Source organism: Pongo abelii, chromosome 10 (assembly GCF_028885655.2).
Source record: "Pongo abelii isolate AG06213 chromosome 10, NHGRI_mPonAbe1-v2.0_pri, whole genome shotgun sequence".
NCBI classification, from domain to species: domain Eukaryota; kingdom Metazoa; phylum Chordata; class Mammalia; order Primates; family Hominidae; genus Pongo; species Pongo abelii.
The window spans coordinates 105,347,216-105,372,531 of NC_071995.2; the positions used below are offsets into that span (position 1 = coordinate 105,347,216).

At 41.3% G+C, this 25,316-nt stretch overlaps 1 protein-coding gene across 10 annotated transcripts in view; it reads left to right on the top strand.

Moving 5' to 3' along the window:
- The window catches only part of RFX4 (regulatory factor X4), a 178,211-nt gene that overhangs the window by 77,521 nt on the left and 75,374 nt on the right, over positions 1-25,316 (top strand). For 4 of the 10 annotated variants that reach the window (XM_002823686.5, XM_002823685.4, XM_054527587.2 and 1 more), the window contains one exon: positions 21,524-21,585. The exons of 4 other annotated variants lie outside the window; for them this stretch is intronic. In XM_002823686.5, coding sequence (XP_002823732.1) covers positions 21,524-21,585 — 62 coding nt within the window. 2 more of the 10 variants (XM_009248185.4, XM_054527594.2) reach the window with 1 other exon arrangement.

The window sequence follows — 25,316 nt, forward strand, 5'->3', positions numbered from 1 at the left end:
ACAAAAACTCTACCCACACAAAGATGGAGCATCACTGCATTTGGCCAACAAGCTAAGCCTTTTCAGAAAGAACAACTGAGCCTCAGATTTTTGAGAAAAGAGAACATCTCTAGCCTACAAATGAGTTGCTTTCCAAGCATTTGTGAGCTGCATTTCAGTAGAGCAGAGGTCCTCAATCCCTGGTCTGTGGACTGGTACTGGTCTGTGGTCTGTTAGGAACTGGGCCACACAGCAGGAGGTGAGTGGGTGGGTGAGTGAGCGAGCATTACCTCCTGAGCTCCACCTCCTGTCATCAGTGGTGGCATTAGATTTTCATAGGAGTGAGAACCCTATTGTGAACTGTGCTTGTGAGGGATCTAGGTTGTGTGTTCCTTATGAAAATCTAATGCCTGATGATCTGAGGTAGAACAGTTTCATCCTGAAACCATTCCTTCAACCTGTCCAAGGGAAAATTGTCTTCCATGAAACCAGTCCCTGGTACCAAACAGGCTGGGGACTGCTTCAGTAGAGGCCACAAAGTGAAAGAATGTCTTCTTCAACTCACACTTATTGAGGGCCCACCATGTGCAGTAGCCCAGGAATTTCCAATAATGTCAGGTTTTGAGCCCTGAACTTGAGGATCTATCACCCTTACTCACCATGTGATGATGGGCAGGTCCTTTTCCCTCTCTGAACCTCACTTCCTCCACCTATCAAATGGGGAAGTTAGTCTACAAGCATATGAGGATCTTACCGTATTAGCCCAAAACACTTTTCAACTAGAAATCATAAAATAGCTAACACTGACTCTATGCCAGTTGCTGGGCAAGCCCTTTTCATGGATTATCTCATTTAATCCTTGCATACTCTGTGAATGAGATGCTGTGATCTGGGTTTTTTGTTTGTGCGTTTAAAACTTTTTAAAAGAGAAATTTTAGTTTGACAGCAAAGAATAAATTGTACAGAGATTTCTCATATACCCCTGTCCCTACACTTGCCCAGCCTCCCCCATTAACAACATCTCTCACCAGAGTAGTACATTTGTTACAACTGATGAACCTACATTGACACATCATCACCCAAAGTCCATAGTTTATATTAGAATTCACTCTTGGTGAATTCACTCACATTGGTGAATTCACTCACATACTGTGAGTTTGGACAAATGTATAATGACATGTATCCATTGTTTTGGTATCATGCAGAGTATTTTCACTGCCCTAAAAATCCCCTGTTCTCTGCCTAGTCCTCTCTCCCTGTCCCCTAACCCCTGGTAACTACTGATCTTTTTACTGTCTCCAGTTTTGCCTTCTCTAGAATGTCATATAGTTGGAATCGTACAGTATGTAGCCTTTTCAGATTGGCCTCTTTCCATTCATAATATGCATTTAGGTTTCCTCCATGTCTTTTGTGGCTTGACAGCACATTTCTTTTTAGTGCTGAATAATATTTCATTGTCTGGATGTACCAAGGTTTATTTATCCACCTACTTACTGAAGGATATTTTGGTTTCTTCCCACTTTGGCAATTATGAATACAGCTGCTATAAATATGCATGTGCAGGTTTTTGTGTGGACATAAGTTTTCAACTCCTTTGGGTAAATACCAAGGAGTGCAATTGCTAGATTGTATGGTAAGAGTTTATTTAGTTTTGTAATAAACTGCCAAACTGTCTTCCAAAGTGGCTGTACCATTTTGCATTCCCACAGCAATAAATGAGAGTTCCTGTTGCTCTACATCCTCACCAGCATTTGGTGTTGTCAGTGTTCCAGGTTTTGGCCATTCTAATAGGTATGTAGTGGTATGTCATTGCTGTTTTAATTTGCATTTCCCTGATGACATGTGATGTGGAGCATCTTTTCATATGCTTATTTGCAATTTGTATATCTCTTTGGTGAGGTGTTTGTTAAGTAAGGTCTTTGGTCCATCTTTTAATTGGGTTGTTTGTTTTCTTATTGTTTTTAAAGAGTTATTTGTATCTTTTGAGCAACAATCCTTTATTAGATGTGCCTTTTGCAAATATTTTCTCCCAGCCTGTGGCTTATCTTCTCATTCTCTTGACATTGTCTTTCACAGAGCATAAAATTTTAATTTTAATGAAATCCAGCTTATCAATGATCTCTTTCACGGATTGTGCCTTTGGTGTTTTATCTAAAAAGTCATCATCATACCCAAGGTCATCTAAGTTTCCTTCTATGTTGTCTTCTAGGTGTTTTACAGTTTTGTGTTTTACTTAGATCTGTGATCCATTTTGAGTTAATTTTTGTGATGGGTATAAGGTCTGTATCTAGATTCACTTTTTTTGCATGTGTATATTCAGTTGTTCCAGCACCATTTTGTTTAAAAGATTATCTTTGCTTCATTTATTGCCTTTGATCCTTTGTCAAAGATCAGTTGACTATATTTATGTGGGTCTGTTTCTGGACTGTCTATTGTGTTTTGTTGTTCTATTTGTCTATTCTTTTCCCAATACCATACTGTCTTGATTACAGTAGCTTTATTGTACATCTTGAATATGGGTAGAATCAATCCACCAATTTTGTTCTTCTTCAATATTGGGCTGACTATTCTGGGTCTTTGGCCTTTCCATAGAAACATTAGAATCAATTTATTGATAGCCAGAAAATAACTTGCTGGGATTCTGATTGAGATTGTATTGAATCTATTGATCAAGATGGGAATAACTGACATATTGGCAATATTGCATCTTCCTATCCATGAATATGGAATCTCTATTTTTATCTAGTTCTTCTTTGATTTAATTCATCAGAATTTTGTGGTTTTCCTCGTATAGCTCTTATACATAGCTTGTTAGATTTCTACATAAGTATGTCATTTTAGGGGGATGCTAACATAAATAGTATTGTGTTTTCAATGTCAAATACCACTTGTTTATTACTGGTATATAGGAAAGTGATTGACTTCTGTATATGAGCCTTGTATCTTACAACCTTGCTTATTAGTTCCAGGAGATTTTTTTTTCTTTTGTAGAATCTCTTGGATTTTCTACTTGGACAATTATGTCATCTTTGAACAAAGAGTTTTATTTCTGCCTTCTCAATCTACATGCATTTTATTTCCTTTTCTTGTCTTATTGCATTGGCTAATGCAGTATGATGTTGAAAAGGAGTGGTGAGACATCCTTGGCTTGGTCCTGATCATAGTGGGAAAACTTTGAGTTTCTTACCATTAAGTATAATGTTAGCTGTAAGTTTTTTGTAGCTATTCTTTATCAAATTGAAGAAATTACCCTTTATTCCTAGTTTGCAGAAAGGGTTTTTTTTTTTTTTTTCAAATCGTGAGTGGGTGTTGCAATTTGCCAAATACTTTTTGTACATCTGTTGATATGATCATATAATTTTTTAGCTTGTTGATGTGATAGATTACATTAATTGATTTTTGAATATCAAACCAGCCTTGCATATCTGGGATAAATCCCACTTGGTTATGGTGTATAATTACTTTTATACATCATTGGATTCAATTTGCAAATATTCTGTTAAGAGTTTTTGCATCTATGTTTATGGGAAATTGGTCTGTAACTGTTTTTAATGCCTTTTATCTGATTTTGGTACTAGGTAACAGCTGACCTCATAGAAAGAGTTAGGAAGTAGTCCCTCTGCTTCTGTCCTCTGAAAGAGATTGTAAAGAATTGACAAAATTTCTTCTATAAATGTTTGGTAGAATTTACCAGTGCACCCATCTGAACCTGGTGCTTTCTGTTTTGGAAGGTTATTAATTATTGATTCAATATACTTAATAGATATAGACCTATTCTGTCTGTTTCTTTTTGTGTGAGTTTTGACAAATTAAATCTTTCAAGAAACTAGTCAATTTCATCTAGATTATCGAACCTGTGGGCATAGAGTTATTTATAGTATTCCTTTATTATCCTTACAATGTTTATAAGATCTGTAGTGGTGTCTCCTCTTTCAATACTAATATTACTAATTTGGGTCTGCTCTCTTTTTTCTTTGTTATGCTTGCTAGAGGCTTATCAATTTTATTGATCTTTTCAAAGAACTGGCTTTTGGTTTTATTGATTTTCTTTATTGATTTCCTGTTTTCAATTTCATTGATTTCTGCTCTAATTCTTACTATATCTTCTTCTTACTTCAGATTAAATTCACTCTTCTTTTTCCAGTTTCCTAAGGTGGAAAGTTAGATTATTGATTTTATATCTTTTCCAATATATGCATTCAGTGTGATAAATTTTCCTCTACTCACTGCTTTCACTTCATCTCACAAATTTTAATGTTGCATTTGCATTTTCATTTGGTTCAAATATTTTTATTTCTCTGAGATTTCTTCTTTGCTCCATGAGTTATGTAGAATTGTTGTTTTATTTCCACACATTCAAGGATTTTCTAGTTATCTTTCTGTTATTGAATGATAGCTTAATTCTACTGTGGCCTGAGAGCAGACATTATATAATTTTTGTGTTTTATGACCCAGAATGTGATCTATCTTGATGAATGTGCCATGTAAGTTTGAGACTATATATTCTGCTATTTTTGGATGAAGTAGTCTATTAATGTCAATTATATTTAATTGATTCATGTCCTTACTGATCTTCTGCCTTACTGATTTCCATTTCTGATAGAGGAGTAGTGAAGTTTCCAACAATGATACTGGATTCATCAATTTTTCCTTGCAGTTCTATTAGTTTTGGCATCATATAGTTTGATGTTGTCTTGTTAGGCACATGTATATTAAGAATCATTGTGTCTTCTTGGAGATTGATACCTTTATAATTATATAATGCCCTTCTTTATCCTTGATAACTTTCTTTGCTTTGAAGTATGCTCCATATGAAATTAATATAGTTATTCCTGTTTCTTTTGATTAGTATTATCATAGAATATTTTTCTCCATCCATTTACTTTTAATCTACATGGATCTTTATATTTACAGTGGGTTTCTTATAGACAACATATAGTTGGGTCTTATTTTTTGAACTGCTTAGGCAATCTTTGTCTTTTAATTGATGCATTTAGACCATGATCTTCAAAGTAATTATTGATAAAATTGGATAATATTTACCATATTTGTTACTGTTTTCTATTTGTTGCCCTTGTTAGTTGTTACTATTTTTGTCTTCCACTCTTCTGCTGCCCTTTGCAGTTTTAATTGAGCATTTCATATCATTCCATTTTTCTCCTTTATTAGCATATGTTATACTTTAACATAAAAAAACCTTTTAAGTGGCCATCCTAGAATTTGCAATATATATTTACAACTAATTCAAGCCCACTTTTAAATAATGCTATACCACTTCACAAGAAGGGCGAGCACCTTATAATAAGAAAATCATAACTTTGGTGCCCTCTGTAAAAAAAACACATGCACACATACTTATGTATGTGTTTTAATTGATATACACATATAACCAAATACTTTGTTGCCATCATTATTTTGAAGAAACTGGCATCTGTTAGATCAATTAAAAAACAAGAAAAATAAGTTTTTATTTTACTTCACTTATTCCTTCTTCAGTCCTCTTCCTTTCTTTGTGTAAATCTGAGTTTCTGACCTATATCAATTTCCTTCTCCCTAAAGAATTTCTTTTAACATTTCTTGCAAGTCAGGTTTACTAAAAACAAATTCCCTTAATTTTTGTTTGTCTGAGATAGTCTCTACTACTACTTCAGTTTTGAAGGATAATTTCTCAGTGTACAGAAACTTAGGTTGGTAGGTTTTTTCCTCTCAACACTTTAAATATTTCATTTCACCCTCTTCTTGTTTACATGATTTCCAAGCAGAAGTCAGAAGATAGTCTTGTCTTTGTCCTGTATAGGTAACATGGGTTGTTTTTCTCTCTGGCTTTTTTCATTATGTTTTTCATTATCTTTGATTTTCTATAGTTTGAAAATGATATACCTTGATGTTGTTTTCCTGTGGTTTGGCTTTTTGTTGTTTGTTATTTGACATTTATCCTGCTTGGTGTTCTCTTAGCTTTCTGAATCTGTGATTTGGTGTCTGACATTAATTTGGGGAAATTCTCAGTCATTTTTTTTCACATATTTCTTTGCTTCTTTTCTCTCTTTTTTTCTCTTTCTGATATTCTTATTATGTGTATTTACATCTTTTGTAATTGCCCCCTAGTCCTTGGATGTTCTATTCTGTTTTTCAGTCTTTGTTCTCTTCACTGTTTAGTTTTTGAAGTTTCTGTTGATATCTACGCAAGCTCAGAGAGTCTTCAGCTGTGTCTAGTCACCTGCAAATCCATCAAGTCACTCTTCATCTCTGTTACAGTGTTTTTGATCTTTAGCATTTCTTTTTGGTTCTTTCTTAGGATTTCTATCTCTGCTCACATGGTCCATCTGTTCTTGCAGGCTGTCTAATCTATCAGTTAGAGCCCTTAGCAAATTGATCACAGTTGTTTTAAATTCCTGGTCCGATAATTCTGACATTCTTGCCTTGTCTGGTTCTGAGGCTTGCTGTTTCTTTAAATTGTGTTTTAGCATGCCTTGTAATTCTTTCTTGGTGGCCGAACATGATGTGCCAGGTAAAAAAGGAATTGCTGTAAATCACCTTTAGTCATATGGTGGTAAGGCGTGTTGTGGGGGGGAAGCAATCTATTGTCCTGTGATTAGGTCTCAATCCTTTAGTAAGCCTATGCCTCTGGACTGTGAACTTTACTACAAGTGTTTCTCCATTTTTTCCCTCCCCTCTTAGATGTCATAGGATGGCTAAAGTTGGTTAGAATTGGATATTTCCCTTCTTCCACATGGAAGGTTAGAGGGGACTGGTGTTGGGTTATTTCCCTTCTCCGCATGGAAGGCTAGAGCTGACTGGAGTTGGGTATTTCCCTTCTCCCAAGTCAGTTAGGTTCTGATAATACCCCAGCAGATTAGGCTCTGGTTAACTAGCTTCTCCTGAAAGCAGGCCTTGTTAAGAAGAACAGAGTGCTCCGGCGTATTTCAAAATGGTTCCTTTACTCCTTCCCCTGCCAGAAGCATGAGGGACTTTTGCTCTGATATTTACTGTGGGAACCTGGTCAAGGTCCTAGAGGTACCTCTCTCAATATTGTGTGGGTTCCCCTATGATTCGGCCTCCCTAGAGTTATTTTTTAACTCTCAGCCTTGTCTGCATTAAGCCTTCACAACTTGTCAATTACAATTCAGGTGTTCCTACCACAGCACTGGGTCCTGAGGCAGTTCCCACTCCTGAGTCTCTGCTCCAGGGAGCCACGAATCCCTGTATTTGCCCATCTCTCCAATCTTGGGGGCAGCAGTTTGTTCTGTGTCCTCCCCTCTCTTAAGGACCCAAGAAGAATTGTTGATTTTTCAGTTTGTTTTGCTTTTTACTCGTTAGGATAGAATGGTGACTTCAAAGCTTCTTATATACAGAAAACCAGAAACTGGAAGTCAAAAATGCTGTTTTTATTCCCATTTAAAGATGAGGTAGTTGACTCCAGGGCCTGTGTTGTCAATATTGGATTTCTGATCAATGCAAAGGAGCTAAACACTGGAGCATTCTCTATAAAGTAGATCCTGGGTGGAAACGAGAAGGTCTCTGAGTTATTACAAAAATTGGGGCTGTGGGGAAAGATGTCCCTCCCCATCCCTCAATAGTGGCTTAAATAAATTAGTGGTCTTACTTTTCTTACATAAACTAAGTCTAGAGGAAGGTAACCCAGCCGAAGTTGGGCAGCTCCATAAGAGCATCGGAGACCCAGGTTCTTTCTGTCTTTGTGCTCTGCCCTTTCTAGCAGATGGCTTCCAGTTTCTATATCACCTCATGGTCCAAAATGACTGCTAGACTCTAAAGACTATCTTCCAGGAAAGAAGTAGAAAAAAATTGGATAAGGGAAGAAAGGTCAAAGCTCCCAGTTCAGTCAGCCCTCTTTAGACTCTTTCCCAGAGCCTAGCCCAGTGATTTTCCCTTACATCTCATTGGCTGCCTTTGGCTATCAGGGAGGCAAGAAAATGTGGTCCACTCTATCCTGGAATAAAAACTATGGTTTGAGCCAGGTGCAATGGTGCAGGCTTATAGTCCCAGCTACTCAGGCAGGAGGCTGAGATGAGAGGATAGCTTGAGCCCCTGAGTTCGAGTTCAGCCTGGGCAACACAGTGAGAGCCCCTCTTAAAAAATTTTTTTAAACTTAAATAAATAATTAGGATTTATTTACCTTGGACTAAGGATGAAGGGAAAAAAAGAAAAAATAATTAGGGTTTAGTGGGGAAGGAGTAGGCAACTAGCCATTTTATCCACATAAGGGTGTTTCACACATCCATGCATCCTTGTATATGCTACAACTATGAAATGGAACTCAGGATCCTGGAAGAGTATAGGTTATTCTCTCAAATTATGAGCTCATGGGAAGTAACATGGATGGTACAATGTGATCACTTAAGACTGTGGAGTATGACATGATTCATGGTCAGTAATTTGCTGAACTTTTCAGGAAAAGGCTGGCTTATGGATAGGCACTAGATAGTTGTGATACAGTGTAATTTGAATATGTGGAGAGGCCATTTGGCCTCAAAAATATACCTTCTGAAATAAAGTCTTAATGATGTCTTAAATTCTTCAATTCCACTCATTTAAGTCTGTAAAAATGCAACTAGAACAGGATAAGATCATTCATTAATACTTATCACTTACTAACACTTCAGTATGTGTGCGTTTAATCTATTAAGGAGACTCAGAGATCAGTTGATGTAATCCCTTCACTTTCCAGATGTGGAAGTTAAAGCTCAGAAGGACTGAGTGGTTTTCCCCAGTTCCTACATTTGGTGGCAGGTCTCCCCCTCCCCCACACTGGATCCAGTGGTGGGGCTGAGAGTGTGGAAGAGACACCAGTAAGAGGTAGAGAGACTGGAGAAAGGGAAGCTGGGGTGACAGATGTGCTCGTATGAATTAAATTTATTTATATCCTGCATTTTTCCAGTGAGGACATGGGTAATTGGCAGTTTGGGTTGTGGGTGGCTCATCCTTGAATATTTTGGCTCCTTTCTCCTTGCTGACCATCCTTGGGCAACAGGGAAAAAAGCCAAGTGTGTTCTGGGGACCTGTGCTTCATCAGCTGCACTTACCTGCATTGGAGAGGAGAACAGAGACCCCCTCATTTACACAGTGGCCCTCTTCTTCTAGCCCCACCAGTCTGCCCACCCTCCTCCTACTCTGACCTGGGGTCACTTGCACATCCCTGAACTGACACAGCAGAAGATGAGGGCACTCCTGAGGCATCTTTAGGATCCTTCAAAGATGGTCTTTTTCCAGTTATCAAAGGAAAAAAAAATACTTACATAGACAGACTTTCCTTCTACTTTTAATTCTTGCATATATTTTTCTTAATATTTTTGAATCTGCTATGGGGTGCCCATGACAGAATGTCTGATTTCACACCAGGTTTTTTTTTAGGGGTGTGTGTGTGTGTGTGTGTGTGTGTGTGTGTGTGTGTAGTGCCATGTAAAACTCTGAAGTCAAACTGTTTGGGTTTGAATTTGAATCCTGGTTGTACCACTTAGCAGCTGTGTGAGCTCAGATAACTTCCTAACAGCTCTCGGCCTCAGTTTCCTCATCTGTAAAATGGAATATTGATAGCAATCAATCACCTGGAGAATTGTTGTGATAATGACTGTAAAAGGGCTACTTAGCACAGAGCCTGATCATTATAAACACTCAATGCTTGTTAGTTATGACTTCAGTTTATTATAGCAATATTTCATGATCACTAACATATCAGTGTTCCAGCCTTTCTAGGTGCTTTTCTTTCTGAACAATTTTGAGAACAATTGTTCTAAAATTGTCCTACATCACACACATGCTGCCATCACCACCCTCACCTTCTCTTATTATCATCTTCAGAATTATTCCATTTTTGACTTAACCTGTATCTTATGTAACTCACCTCATTCTAGCTAAATCAGTGTGTGATGACTGCCTTCTCTCATGTACACGTGACACATTATCCAGTCACCCTGAGGACAATGAGGGGTTCACATATGGATTTTTGGCATTCTTGTTATTGCCATCCGTGGTACCCCTCAAGGGGCAACAGATTCACTGTTACCTTTTCAGCCCTGGGGCTTTTCAAGGAATTCATCAATCCATAGGCATGATTTGAAATTCCACTTCTGTCTCATTGCACTCAGTATGAATTTCTTGTAGGAATTTTGCAATTTCTCTTAGGGAATTTCCTGTGAAACTTGTAGCATTCTCTAGCCCTTTCATTCCCCAGTTCCTGGCACCCAGGAAATGTCATAAAAATTGTTGAGTAGGTAAGAGTTATTATCAGTATAGTAAAATGACCCCAGCAAACACTCATTTTAAGATGGAAGCATTGAGATAGAGTGTTTTACAGTCCCCATTCATATCACCAGCTTTAATTATTTTTTCTTTTCTGAAAAATAGACTAGGTTTATTGTCAAAAGAAAGAAAGTGAATATCCTGCTTTCAGAGTTAAATTTGTGACAATTAGTTCCCTTTAAGCAACTTCTTTCCCTAATCATTTCTCTCTCTTGTTCAAAGAATTGTTTCTTATGTGTGATTTTAAAAATATGCCACAAGATTTCCACAATACATGGTTATAAAACAGGAACTTGTCATTGTATTAAATTTCTAATTTCTTGCTTCTTGAAAAGCCCTTCTTTTCCCACACCTAAAATGACCCCTGAAATAAGACCCACAACTCTCATTTTTAAACTATGTTCAGCATACTTGACTCTATTCTACATGAGTTTATCTCCTTCAATGTGTGGAAGGACGTCTACTGATTCCATTGCATTAGAATTTCTTTTAGATCACTTCTTGTTGATGGCAAATCTTTACCTACTGAGGGTGGGTGGAATTTTTGGAAACAAAGGCCCGATGACTAAGTTTGGAGACCAAACTGATCAAGATCATATTATTTGGGGTCAAAACTGAAGGCTGTATTATGTAGAGTGATGAGACTGAATGGCCTTCCTGGGTGGCTCTGGGGGTGTCTCTTGAGGCAACACCAAGAGAGGCAGTGGGGCGGGGATTATCATTCACAATGAGGGGACACTGTGCCGGCTCTGGCGTGTGTGGGTGTGTGTCAGCCATAGTAAAGAAGATGACAGGTAGGAGAATCAGATTCCTGTTTCTTCCACTGGCCAGAGACTGTGAATGGAGGCAGCCTTGAATCACCCTAGATCCCAGTTCCTCATTTGTAAAGTGAGATCATCATATTCTCTTCCAGTGTTGTTTTCCTTCTTTCTTTTCTTTTCTTTCTTTTTTCTGGAGATGAAGTCTTGCTCTGTCACCCAGGCTGGAGTGCAGTGGCATGATCTTGGCTCACTGCAACTTCCGCCTCCCACGTTCAAGCGATTCTCCTGCCTCAGCCTCCTGAGTAGCTGGGACTACAGGTGTATGCCACCACGCCCGACTAGTTTTTTGTATTTTAGTAGAGACGGGGTTTCACTGTGTTGCCCAGGCAGGTCTCGAACTCCTGAGCTCAGGCAATCTGCCCACCTCGGCCTCCGAAAGTGCTAGGATTACAGGCGTGAGCCACTGCACCCAGCCTTCAGTGTTGTTTTCTAAGACAAAATGTACTACCGAGTATAAAACCACCTCATTTAGGGCATGGTGCTTAGTGATGCTCAGTGGCTGACAGCTCCCCTTTTCACTCTTTCCCTTCCTCATCTTAAATTAGGAGGGCAATTGTTTGAACATGTCATCTTGGAAATTCTTGCTTAAAACTCATGTTTCTTTAAAAAAAAATTGCACCCACAAAATGATGTAAGGGTATCCTGCATGCTGGGTTACCTTTAACTGGAGTGTGGTGTATGGGGAGGAGAACGGACAGGGGAGATGAGTGACATGGCCACCACCACCTAAAGAAGAATTCCAACAGCTCCAGAGAGAGTAGTTCTCCAGAGCTTCTCTGCTTCCCACCCCTATCCCCGTGGAGCCCCCAGCTCTGTCTGCCCAGGCTGAAAGAGAGAAGGGTGGGATTCATGAGTAATTAAAGGGAATTTGGAAGGCTGGGATGTTGCGGAATGTTAGATCAGTAGCTAGAACAGCATGTGGCGTTCTTTAGGCAGGCTTCATTGAATCCATACAAAAAAAGAAAGAGGGGCTGCCTGCCTGTCTGCTCATTTATCAAACAGCGAAGCTCAACTTTCACAGCTCCACAAAAGTGTTTTACTGTTTGCTGAGTCTTGCTCCAGAAATTAAAAGCTGAGCAGCCTGAGCGGGGCTGAACCGACCCTGCATTTTGAGACTCGAACTAAATTGTGCTGGGCTTTCAGATTCAGGGACCAGTTGATTATTTGGTGAAAGGAGAGAAGAATAATTTGTAATTTGCAGCCCATAAGAAACACTTAAAAAAAAAAAAAAAAAAAGCCAAACCTCCTTCCCACAGGTTTTTGTTGCAGCTGCAAGGAGGAGGTGCTATCTGCAGCAGCCCTTTCTTTGCTCAGAGTGGGAAAAGTCTTGACCTGCATTTGGGCAGAATGTGATGTGATACAGCAGCGCTTCCACCCATCCCCCATCCCCTACTCACAGCAAACTCCCTTTCCTCTGATTTCTTTACTTGAGATTGCCTTTTTCTCTCTTCGGAGGAGGAGAAGGAGAAGATTTGGCCATTAGATACTTTTAGGTAAAAGAATTTTCACAAACAGAACTAAATATTCCAACCACATTAATATGTTCCTTGGGAAAGCATAATATTCCACAAAAGCCCAAAAACTAGATTGAATGAGGAGCGTCTGCAAATCCATGAAGGACGGAAGTTTAGAGGGCTAACTCCATCAGTGAAGAGAAAGGGCTAGAAAATAATGATAACTAGAGGACGAGTCACTAGAGAGGCAGAGAGGAGTGTTAATAGATATGGACCCCGTGCTCCGGCCCCTCCCTGGCAGCTGGTCACTCCTGGCTCCCCTCCAGCCAGCGGGCTGTGAAAGCCTGTTGAGGTTGAGCTCTTGCCCTCCAATCTTGTCCCACTTCCGGCTGGTGAAGTCCCAGGCGGCAAGCCTGGGTACCCTGTCTCTAGCCTCTCTGATCCTGCTACGAGCCTGTGAGATAAGCTGAGTGAGTGTTACGATCCCCACTTTATAGATGAAGAACTTGATGCTCAAATGGAAGAAAGAGCAAAAGGTCTTTTGTGACTTTTCAATTTAGCACATTTTTATAAAGTGTTAATGCCGTCCTATACTTTATAAAAGTGTGTTTTAAGAACATTGAAATGTGTCTCCCCTTGGATAAAGCAGCTCCACCTTTGAGAAACTATTACGAGGAGGAAATCCCAAAACAAAGTATCCACAATAAAAAACAAAAATCATGACACACAAAGATATTGCTTATAGCATTATTTGCATTAACACAATGCTGGAGACAACTTCAATGGCCAATCAAAGAGGAATGATTCTTTCATTCTTTCATTCAATGAGTCAATGAATTAATGCACCGAGCCACCTTCTCTCCCACCTGGACTACTGCAGTAGCCTTCCAACTGGTTTCCCTGCTTCCACCCTTTCCCCTAAGTCAGTTCTCCACACAGCAGCCAGGGTGACCCTTTTGCATGGTAAGTCAGGTTTTGTTCCCCACTCCCCTCCTTAAAGCCCTGTGAAGTCTTCCCATCTCACTAAGAGTAAAAGCAGACATGCTTACAAAGGCCTGCAAGGCCCCGCAAACCCCTCCAGCCCCCAGACCTCTCCTCCTGCCACTCCCTCGCCCACTGGCTCTGCTCCAGCCACATGGGCCTCCTCATTCTTCCTGAAACAAATGAGACAAGCTCCCACCCAGGGCCTTTCCATGGGCTATTCCTTCTTGCAGTTTCCTTCCCCCAGATATCCACAAAGTTCATTCTCTCACTTCCTTTAGGTCACTACTCGGATGCCACATGATCACAGAGTCCTAATCGCCCTAAACAAAATAACACCCCCACCTCCATTTTCTTTCTTTCTTTCTTTCTTTTTTTTTTTTTTTTTCCAAGGCAGAGTCTTGCTGTGTCACTCAGGCTGGAGTGCAACAGTGTGATCTCGGCTCACTGCAACCTCTGCCTCCTGGGTTCAAGTAATTCTCCTGCCTCAGCCTCCTGAGTAGCTGGGATTACAGGCATGCGCCACCATGCCCAACTAATTTGTGTATTTTTAGTAGAGATGGCGTTTCACCATGTTGTCCAGGCTGGTCTCGAACTCCTGACCTTCGTGATCCGCCCGCCTCACCCTCCCAAAGTGCTGGGATTATAGGCATGAACCACCGTGCCCGGCCCCCACCTCCATTTTCTTTATTCCCCTCGCCCTGCTTTTGTGTTCCCCTCTGGAGCACTCACCTGATAGAAGATACATTGACTTTTTCATTTATTTTTGGTCTTCTCACACTAGAATGTAAGCTTCTTGAACAGAGGCTGTTTCTGTTTTGCTCAGTGTGTTCCTCAGTGCCTAGCAAAATGTCCAGCCTATAGCATAAGCTCAGTGGATATCTGCTGGTGAATGAATCCAAGCTTTGTACCATTAGTCAACCTATTATGGTTATTGAGGCTGCAGCTTGTTGAACGTGGGGAAAATAAGGCTGGAGATCCAGTTTGTGTGGAGTCTTACAGGCCTAGGTAAGGACTTTATTGAGCTAAGTAGAACACTGATTATTTATAAAGATTCTATGGGGTTGGCGGAGTTGGAGAAATTTGGTCAAAGAATACAAACTTTCAATTAGGCAGGAAGAACAAGTTCAAGAGGTCTATTGCACAGCATGGTAACTATAGTTAATAACAATGTATTCTTGAAAATTACTGGCCAGGCACCATAGTTCAGGCCTGTAATCCCAGCACTTTGGGAGGCAGAGGTGGGTGGATCACTTGAGGCCAGGAGCTTGAGACCAGCCTGGCCAACATGGCAAAACCCCATCTCTACTAAAAATACAAAAATTAGCTGGGCATGGTGGTGCATGCCTGTAATCGCAGCCACTCAGGAGGCTGAGGCACAAGAATCACTTGAACCCAGGAGGCAGAGGTTTCAGTGAGCTGAGATGGTGCCACTGCACTCCAGCCTGGGCGACGAGTGAGACTCTGTCTCAAAAAGAAGAAAAAAGAAACAAGAAGAAAAGAAAATTGCTAAGAGGGTATATTTTAAGTGTTCTCACCACAAAAAATAACAACTATGGGAGGTAATGCATATGTGAATTAACTCAATTTAGCCATTCCACATGTATACATATTTCAGAACATCATATTGTACACCACAAATAAACACAATTTTATTTGTCAACTTTGATTTTAAAAAAAGATTCTATGGATCACATAACTATGGTCACCCAACAAGTGATCCAGGGAAAGTTTCTAGGAGGAAATAAGGTACAAGCTGAGATATGAGGATGAGTAGACATTAGGCAGAAAAGGGGTGTGAAGAGAGGGCTCTGGACAATGAGAACATCCTGTGGGAAGGGCCAGAGTAAGACAGAACACAGTGTGTTCATGAAACTTGGAAGAAGTTCCATTCCATATGGCCGGAGCACAGGAATTGGGAGAGGACGGGGAGAGGTAAGCTGGAACAAAGGCAGGGCCAATTAGGCAGGACCTAGTGGGTCTGGATTCTGTCTAGAGGCTTCACGGAGAAGTGGTCATGATGGGGCATGACAGGAAGCAGGGCCAATGAGACTATTGCAGCACTCCAGGTGCAAAACCATGGTCCTGGGATGTGTAGAGACGGGAGGATATGGGTAGAATCAGGAATATGAAGATAGAGGGTAGAACTTGGTCACAGGTTGTGGCACATACAAGGTAATCATGGTTTGGGGAAAGGCGAGCTCTGGTGTGGTCAGGTAATGGGGAAAGGCTCACAGAGCAGCGGAGTGCATGCTGGCTGGCTGGATGGGCTCTGAGGGCACAGGTAGTGAGGAGGGAGAGAGAGTTGAGGGTAGAAGGTGCAGAGGTATGGACCTGGGAAGCATTCAGGGAATAGTGCAACACCAAGTAGTCTGACTTGGACAGAACCTCGAGTTCATGGAAGGAAATTTAGAGAGAAAAGATGGAAGCAAAGACTGGTGTCTGAATTTCAATCAAAAGAACCTCTGCTAAGTCAGGTGACCATGGAGAACTGCCAGAGGCCTCTAGGTAGACAGGTAATGATCTGCATCATTCCTTCAGTAAACTTACTTGGGGACCTCAATTATGCAAATAATGATTTTTGATTAGCATTTTATTAAGCAGGAGCGTTTCACTGCCAGATTGCCACTTGAGTGGGTGCAGGGAAATTTCATCCAGGAGGAGACACAGGGCTGTCTGCTGATGTCACCATCCCCTCAGCTGCTTCTCACCTTCCCTAACCTATTGGGTGCAGGGCCCTCAGATCCTGTTCATAGCAGAGGCCACCAGAACATTTCCAAGAGGGTCAACGTGAGGAGAATAGAAGAGAAATCTTCACTGAAGAGTTGATGAGAACAAGAAATCATTTCATTCCTCAAACACACCCAATGTGTAAATGCAGGAATATGACATAAAAGAAATAAAGGTTACTGTTAAAGGAAGGAATGAGAGGCTTCGAGACATTCTCATTCATCTAGAGGCACTAACATTGCGGTGGTAGAGTGTTAAGTTGGACTGGATGCATTCAAATTGTAGGTCTGCATCTGAGCTCTGTGGCTTTGTGCAGGTTGCTTAGCCTCCCTAGACCTCACTTTACTCATCTATACTGAGGGAATATCAGTGGAACCTGGCACTTGATTGTTGTGATGATTAACTGAGATAATACATCTAAAGTGGTTAGCACAGTGCCTGGGTCAGGACTGGAACCCGGATGAGCCTGACTCCGAAGCCTGTGTGCCTAACCACTGTATACCACTGTTTCCCAATTCACTAGGAAAACAGAGAAAGGAGGCAGCTAAGCCTGCATGGGAAGGGTCACAGGGCAAGTGGGAGAGGCTCAGAGAAAGCTAGGAGTTCCTAGGGGGTGAGTGGAAACAGTGTGGCCTTGGCATTCCAGCCACAGGGAACAGCATTGTGGATGTGGGAGCAAATGAGCCTGGAGCTCTGGGGAGTGGCTGGATTTTAGGCTGGGCAGCTGGGTGGGAGTCGATCACAGAGGGCCTCATGGACCAGCCTGAGGAGCCTGGATTTTTATTCAGAGTAGGCAGCGAGAAGACATCCAGCATTTTCAATGAGGAAGTGAAATGATCATATTGGCATTTTAGAAAGATCCTGCCGCTGAGGCTGGGTGTGGTGCATGTACCTGTAGTCCTAGCTTCTCTGGAGGCCAAGGCAGGAGGATGGATCTCTTGAGCCCAGGAATTCAAGGCTGCAGTGAGCTAGGATTGCACCACTACTCCAGCCTGGTCAACAGAGCGAGACCCTGTCTCAAAAAAATTAAAAAAACAAATTCCATTGGTGAGGCAACAAGACTGGTGGCAGGGAAACCAGTTAGAAGAATGTTTCTGTGGTCCAGGCAGTAAGAGATCACAGTGGACTAGTGCGGTAGTGGGGTTAAGGGCAGAAAGAGAGAAGGGGCTAGGTTCAGGAGATGTCCTGAAGGCAGAACCAGTAGGACCCGGGGTTGTGTGGTGTTAGGAAGAGAGAAGTCAGGGAGGACTCTCCTGTTCTGTCTTAGGTAACTCAGCGGAGATTGATGCTGGTCACATAGATGCTAAAACTGCATGTATTGATCTATACATTATTCAAAAAGAATAAGTAAAAACCATCAGGAATGAAAGGAGTCATAGATTAAATTGATCCATGAATTCCCAGGCCCTATGCTATGGCTTGATAATTCCTCAAGATCACAGTGCATAGAATTACAAACACACTGATTGTACATGTTTTTGCCTCACAGAGGTAGAACAAATGGCTCCAGAAGGCCAGTCATTTCCCAGGGGCCTTCTGGCACATCTCTAGAACACAGTCGGCAACCCCTGGTACCTTCACCTAGGGCCAGGCATCAAGGGCTTGGCCTGTGTTGCTTTATAGATGTTATGTAGGATACCATTTGGATAAACACTTAGAAAGATTTCAGAACTTAGCCCAGTCTCTTAAATCAAGTAATCATAAGACTTAGCAACCAAACAAAACAATGCTGCTTTCCTTAATTATCTACATATTGTTTATAGAAAATAGGAAATGATTTATGTTTTTAAAAAAGGAAAGAAAGAAAGAAAAATAACAACCCTATAACATTCTGGTAGATTTTAGGTGCTTCTTCCAAGATTATCTTGAACTTTCAGTTATTTCAATAAGGCAATCCTTTTCTATTTGCAAAAAACAAAAAGTTGATTTAGTACATAAATATACAAACCCTTTTTGTTCTACCCACAATCCCAGTGCCCTAACGAATATCCATTTTCATTTTACCACATTACCTGTTTATTCCTATATTTTTACAAACAATTCTCTGTTATATAACTATAACATAAACACAGATTGAGATCTGCTATTTCATTTATCATTATAAGCATTTTCTGTGTTGTGACATAGTTTTTGTTACCATCATTTTTAATGGCTATTTCATAATTTCTACCAGGTGTATGTATACTATCAGGTTTTTAGACAGTTTCCTATCATTAGACATTTATGTTGTTTCAAATTTTTCACTCTCATTAGTAGACTTACATTTAGCTTTTCCTGATTTTAGATTATTTCCTTGGAATTAATAGATCAAAAATATAAGTACTTTATGGCTTCGTATGTATTTTAAAAATGCTTTGGGGAAGGGTTGTGCTAATAAATGATATCATCAGCCATCTGAGTATTCCAGTTTTACTACAGCCTTGACAGCACTGAATATTATCCTTTCCAAAATGTCTGTGAATAACAGAGGGTTAAACATGGTGCCTTACTGGCCAAGTGCAGTGGCTCACACCTGTAATCCCAGCACTTTGAGAGGTTGAGGTGGGTGGATCACTTGAGGTCAGGAGTTTGAGACCAGCCTGGCCAACATGGCGAAACCCTGTCTCTACTAAAAATACAATTATCCAGTCGTGTTGGTGTGCGCCTGTAGTCCCAGCTACTCGGTAGGCTGAGGCAGGAGAATCACTTGAACCCAGAAGGTGGAGGTTGCAGTGAGCCGAGCCGTGCCACTGCACTCCAGCCTGGGCAACAGAGTGGGGGCTCTGTCTCAGAAAAACAAAAAAACAAAAAACATGATACTTTACTGTTGTGTCCATTTGTATAGGAGAAATTTTCCAGACCTAAACATAGGAAAATTTCTGCTCTTTCTAAGCAACTAGTATGCACTTATATTGATACTGGGATTCTTGGAACTCTATTGTATTATCTTCTTTGCTTGGGTGGTTAGGAAACTCAGAACCCACTTTTAACCAATGTGAAAAATCCCCTGGCTCAATTTTTATGCTTCCCTTGTTTTCTTTCTATCTCTATTAGCATGTCTATGTCTGTCAAGTAGTGTGCCTTTGTGAACAGCTGCTTCAAATCCTGGCTCTGAAGCCATTCATATGATGAAAGTCTGAAGGGCTTGGCCACAGGTTAATATAAATCCAAGGTGATGAGGCCACTAAACCTGGATGCAGTCTTAGGCTGCACTGCTAGACAAAGTGTTTAAAGAGCACTGTTACTGACCCCATCTTGAATCACTGCCTTTTACTCAGGTCACAACAATTTGAGAGGGACATAAAGTGAAAAGCTTGGATCCTCAGTTTACAAGAGTCAGGGTTAAAGGGATGGGATTTATTGCCTACAAAGTGGTACCCTTAAAGAATTCAGAGAATTGTTGCATCATTTTGTTCAGTATTATCACCATGAGATGGTATTTTACAAGCCTTTTTTACTTCCAAAAGTGGTTTCATGATGCTATCGCATTAGATTCTCTAAACATTCTTGTGAGGTGCATCTTTTTGTCAACGATTTTCAGATGCCGAAATACTGTCGCATCCATTCTCTACACTGGAGGTGGTCAGCTCCCCAGTGTAGAGAAATGGTCAGTCTTCAAGGTTCTCAATTTCTCACTAATTTGTGCACTTCTGTCCATCCCACTGATGCCATTTAGTTGAGATCACCAACACCTAGTCCTCCAATTAAGGGAAGACTACACAACCCCTTAGTCCTCAAATGCCACAGGAGGAAATTCAGGCACAGAGAGGTTAAATAGTATGTCCCAGTTCAAACAGCTAAGAAAGTCACAGTCCATATTTGTTGAGTGAATGAGTAAATCAATCAATGAGAGTATTGGTGTGGATAAAATAGGGGTGAATAGATGAATAGAGATTCATCCCCATCCCTAGAGAAAGCACTCAAGGTTTATGCCCTACCAATAAGAAATCAGCAACAGCATCTCTTCTCATGAAGGCTTACTCTCTCTGACCACGCATGCCTGCTCAATGCTGTACCAGGAGGGAAGGGAGTCTTGGTTATACTAAAAAAAATCCCTGGAAGTAAAAGGGTCATCAGGACAATCAGTGGTAATAATGGGTAACATTTATTAAGTACTTACTAACTGCCAGGCACTACTGCCAGCTATTTACATACATTCACTTTTTTAAATTTCACAATAACTCTAGAGGTTATTATCACTCCTGTTTTACAAATGGGGAAACTGAGTCATGCGGATACTAAATAACTTGCCCAAGGGCATCCAGCCTAACCAATGCCTGAGCTTGCATTCAATTCAGGTAGTCGAGTTCCAGAGTTCTTGCACATAACCCCTGCCCTGTCATGCCTCTCCACAAACATCATCTCTGTAAACCCCAAGGAAAGGGGCCCCATGGTTATGTTTTCACCTTGAGAGATGCTCTCTCTTCACGGATTTCTTGTGAATTGGTGTGGTTGTCCTGGGCAACAGCAATTATCATCCTCTGCTCAGCAGACAGAAAAAAGATACCCCTAGGCTTACATTCCTTCATTCAGCAAATGTGGATTGAGGTCTTTGCATGTGCCAAACCCTGTATGAGGTCCTTGCTCTCATGGAGCGTGTGTTCAAGCAGGAGGAGACATAAACTAAGCACCCAGAGAGTAAGTGAACAAAATAACTTCAGATAATGCTAAGTGATAAGAAGACAAAGCAGGGCCATGTGACCCTTGTGCTACTCCACACTGGCTGGTCCGAGAAGGCCTCAGGGCAGAAGGACATTGTCCAGACGCCTGAATGGTTAAAGAGGAGGCAGTCTTGTGAAGAGCTGAGTGAAATTCCACTCCTGGGTGCAGTACAAAGGCCCCCCCATGAGGAGCAACGCTGGTGTGTTTCAGTAATAGAGAAAACAATAAAAAGCCAATGTGGCTGGGATCTGGTGAGTAAAGGTCAGAATTGTAAGACAGGAAGGCCAGAAGGTAAGCAGGATGAGTTACAGAGGCTAAGGGTGGGTTTAGGTTCCACGTGCCATGGAAACCACTGGAGGGTTTTAAACAGCGGAGAGTCACGTTCTGGACCAACCAGAACTCTCCTTCCTTTGTGAGTAGGACGGGGTGAAGCACAGAGTGGCCAAGTGAGACCCCCTTAGTATCCAGAGCCCCACAACCATCCAAGCACTCCCAACTCTGACACCAGTAGTCTTCTCCAGGGTCCTCACAGACTCCTATTAAGTCATTGAAACCAAGGACCTATGTTTTCCTCCCTTCTGTAGATGGCTATTTGTAAAACTCAGTCACTGTGCTCCCAGCTCTTCCCAATGGGTAACTGATTCTTGTGTTGACTTACAGATCATAAGGCAGCAGTTTCCTCAGTTAACCACCAGAAGACTCGGGACCCGAGGACAGTCAAAGTAAGCACCGGATGGCCATTCCACCTGCAGAGCGCACATCTATGGGCCTTGAGACAGACCACACCTTTGGCTCTTTATCCTGAGCTCTGTCTGCAGGCCTGGCAGAAGTCTGTGCCTAGAGGGAATATGGAGGAGCTTTATGACAGCCAGGGCCCCTCTCTCAGGACTCCTGAAAGAGAGGTTGTCCAGAAGCCCAAGACGAGTTGGCTCTGCTGCTTTAAGGAATCTGATTTTGTACCACCCTGCTTTTAGGCATATCTTGTAAAATAGTCTTGGGCATCATTGAAAGGATTGCCTTGTGGCCTCTTGGATGATCACCAGGTTATCTGGACTGTTTTGCTGAGCAAACTCTGCTCTGATAGTATCCAGTAGACCAGAGAAGCAAAACTGTACTATTCCCTGCATGGGAGATGGGGCAGAAAGATCCAGCTGTACCATGGTCCATGAGGGCTCACGGCTTCCCATTCAACAGTTTCATCAAGCAACCAACCAACTCATGCTTTATACTTTCTGTGTGGCACATATGTGGTGCTAGGTACTGGGAACACAGGAGCAAATCAGTTTCTGTCCTCATGGAGCATACATTCTGGTGGGAAACAGACAAAACAGAGAATCAGATTGTGACAAAGTTGTAGCAGAGAGCAACAAAAGAGGAATGGCCAGGGAAGGTCTTTCAGAGGGGGTTACATTTAAGTAAAGACCAGGGGAGTGCAGAAGGCTATGCAGACACTTGTCTGCTAGATGTCAGTCAGTGGGAAGGGAATCTCTTCCTGTACTGCTCGATCTTCATTAAAATCTGGATTTATAGGACTTGCCTCTAAGGATGTTTCAAAAATTGTTGGACGATAATAGGTGTTCCACGAAGAAGAGCAGCAGGCCCTATAAGTTTGGTTAACACTAAGTTTAAACAGTTTCCTTTACTGCAAGACTTCTCAGAACCCTTATTATGCTAATGTACAAGGTGACTCCACTAGAGGGTGCCTTATTATGCAGTATTTCTAAGCATTTTGACCACGCTGAGCAGGTCAGCACATAGTGACCTATAAAACACTGTAACTTTTTAGAAAGGCAACCATATAGGACTTTTAAGACTTGTCTTGAAGGATGTGTCAAAAGCATGTCCAGTGCTCTCACCCTGGGCCAAACCCCTGTCCCTCACCAGCTCCTCTCAACCCTGGGCAGCACATTCCCATCCTCCAAGGGTGGGTTTGATTTTGGAGCCAAGGTAGGGAAAGAAAATGGATGATCAAACTGGGAAAAATCCTTTTTTGGTATTCTGAAAATAATGAGACTAATTTTTTTGGTATAGCTCAGAAGCTCTTGATCCAATCTCTAAACGGATTTCCAGAAGACTGTTGAACAAAGGACCTCTTGGAATAAATTACTAATAATTTTCCAAGATGACTATTCTGAAAAACAAAAAACAAAACAAAAAAAACCCAAAAAACAAAAAAACCTCAGTTATAATTTTAAAATTCTGGTATTTGTTTAAAAGTAAGGTTTCAGCCTTGGTACGTTATAGATTACAAAAGCCAGATTCTTCCTTGTTTGCTGGTAAACACATAGTAGGCAATTCAAAATGTTGGTCAAACAGAAGAGTGGATGGATAGAAGGATATGGAATAAACGAAAAGAAATTATTTTTCTCCTGCTCGTGGTCTTTGAGGAATCAGTGGCTCCGATACCTTGTTGCTCATTTCTAAGAAGAGTAGAAATAGTAAAGACACATAGTAAAGAGAGAGCAGAAAGGTTTCCCATCCTGCATAAACAGAGAAAATTTCCTTCTGTCCACATGGGAGAGTCTGTTTTTGTTCTGTTTTTCTTTTTCTTTAACCTCGAGGTTGGCAAAATATCTTCTTTAAAAATTCTGTATAATCAATTTTATTGTATCCTCTTCCATAAGGATACTTCAAATTTGGTCACACCTTCGACCAATTGAAAGGCAGTAAGAAGCTCTTGTCTCCAACCTGCATCATGGCTTTACAGAGAAACTCCCTTGGCAAATTGACAATGACAGAAGAAATCTGGGGGGTGGGCCAGGTGCAGTGGCTCACGCCTGTAATCCCAGCACTTTGGGAGGCTGAGGCCGGTGGATCACTTGAGGTCAGGAGTTCAAGATCAGCCTGGCCAACATGGTGAAACCCCATCTCTACAAAAAATACAAAAATTAGCCGGGCATGGTGGCACATCCCTTTAGTCCCAGCTACTCGGGAGGCTGAGGCAGGAGAATCGCTTGAAGCCGAAAGGCAGAGGTTTCAGTGAGCCAAGATTGCACCACTGCACTACAGCCAGGGTGACAGAGTGAGAACTGTCTCAAAAAAAAGCACATTCTGCACATGTATCCCCTGCCTTTTTTTAGAAGAAATTAAAAAAACAAAAAAGAAATCTGGGGGTGGCTGGTGAGGAATGTGTTGTTGTGCCCTACAGAACTGAAATAGAAGAACTCAAGATCAGAGTACTAGCTTCACTGTGGTTGTTGATTTTAGCTACGTGATCTCTGAATAGTCAAGAAGTGGTCTGGTCTGAACATATTAGATGATCTGGCTCTTAAGAAGTTATAAAGGTGAACTTTTTAAGGTTAGGGTGGTGTGTCATAACTGTCACCCCACTGGAAGCCACCGGAACCACGCTCCTCCCCCACCCACGGAGTGACTTCCAGGTGGGAAGGCAGTTATGACAGTTGGGAAGTAGTAGAAGACACGGAAGGCACAGAAGGCAGACTTCGCTCAGCACAAAGAAGAATTTTCTGATAACCATACTGGCAAAATGAACTGGGCTGCCTTCGGAGGGTCTGAATTTTTCATCCCAGAAGGCATTCATATAGATTCGAGATGCCCACTAAGCAGAAATATCACGGAATGGTATCAGGAATAAAGGAGGGTTGGGGATAGGGAAGGTTTTGACGTGCTCATCTCTTCCCTCCTCGCGAAAGCGCTTCCCGTAATTCAAAATGTCTTCTCATCTGTATGATTTTGTGACTTTCATCGTATCTCCATGGGTAGAGAAAAGTAGTTAATATGTTGTGTGGTGTTTCTGAAAGCGAGGTCCACGGATGACCTAACATTTGTATTGCCATGGGACTGTGAAAATCGACTCTAGACCTACTAAATAGGAATCTTTAAGGGTGGGGCGGGGCCCAGGAGTCTCTATTTTAATGTGTTTTTTTCTCTTCTTTTATTCCTAACCACTAGACTACCAGGGATATTTTAATATGTTTTGTAAGTGATTCTTATTAGTAGTAAGGTTTGAGAATCACTGGCTTAGTGGTTCAAAGCACTTGGGAGGTTCAAATCCTGCCTCTGCTCCTTACTCACTGGGTGATCTTGGGTGCATGACTTAAATTCTCTGGGCCTTAGTTTCCTTATCTATAAAAATGGGGATAATAATTAATTCTAGTTTTATGGGGATTTTGTGAGATTAAATAAGATAATATGTGTCAAGCACTCAGTACCAGAGATCTCAAACTGATGTGCTTTAGAATTACCCCTGTGGTGCTTGATTCAGTGCTGATTCCTGGGCTCCATTCCCAGATGTTCTAAATCAGTAGGTCCTGAGAGAGGGCCCAGGAGTCTGTATTTTTATTAAACTTTAAAAATGATTCTGATAAGATCAAAGTTTATAAGACTATCTTGCAGTGTTTTCAGTAGGATAGCACTGTGGCTTCATAGTCAAAAAGACCTGTCTGTGTTCAAGAACCTGTTCTTCCCCTAAACAGCTATATGACCTTAAACA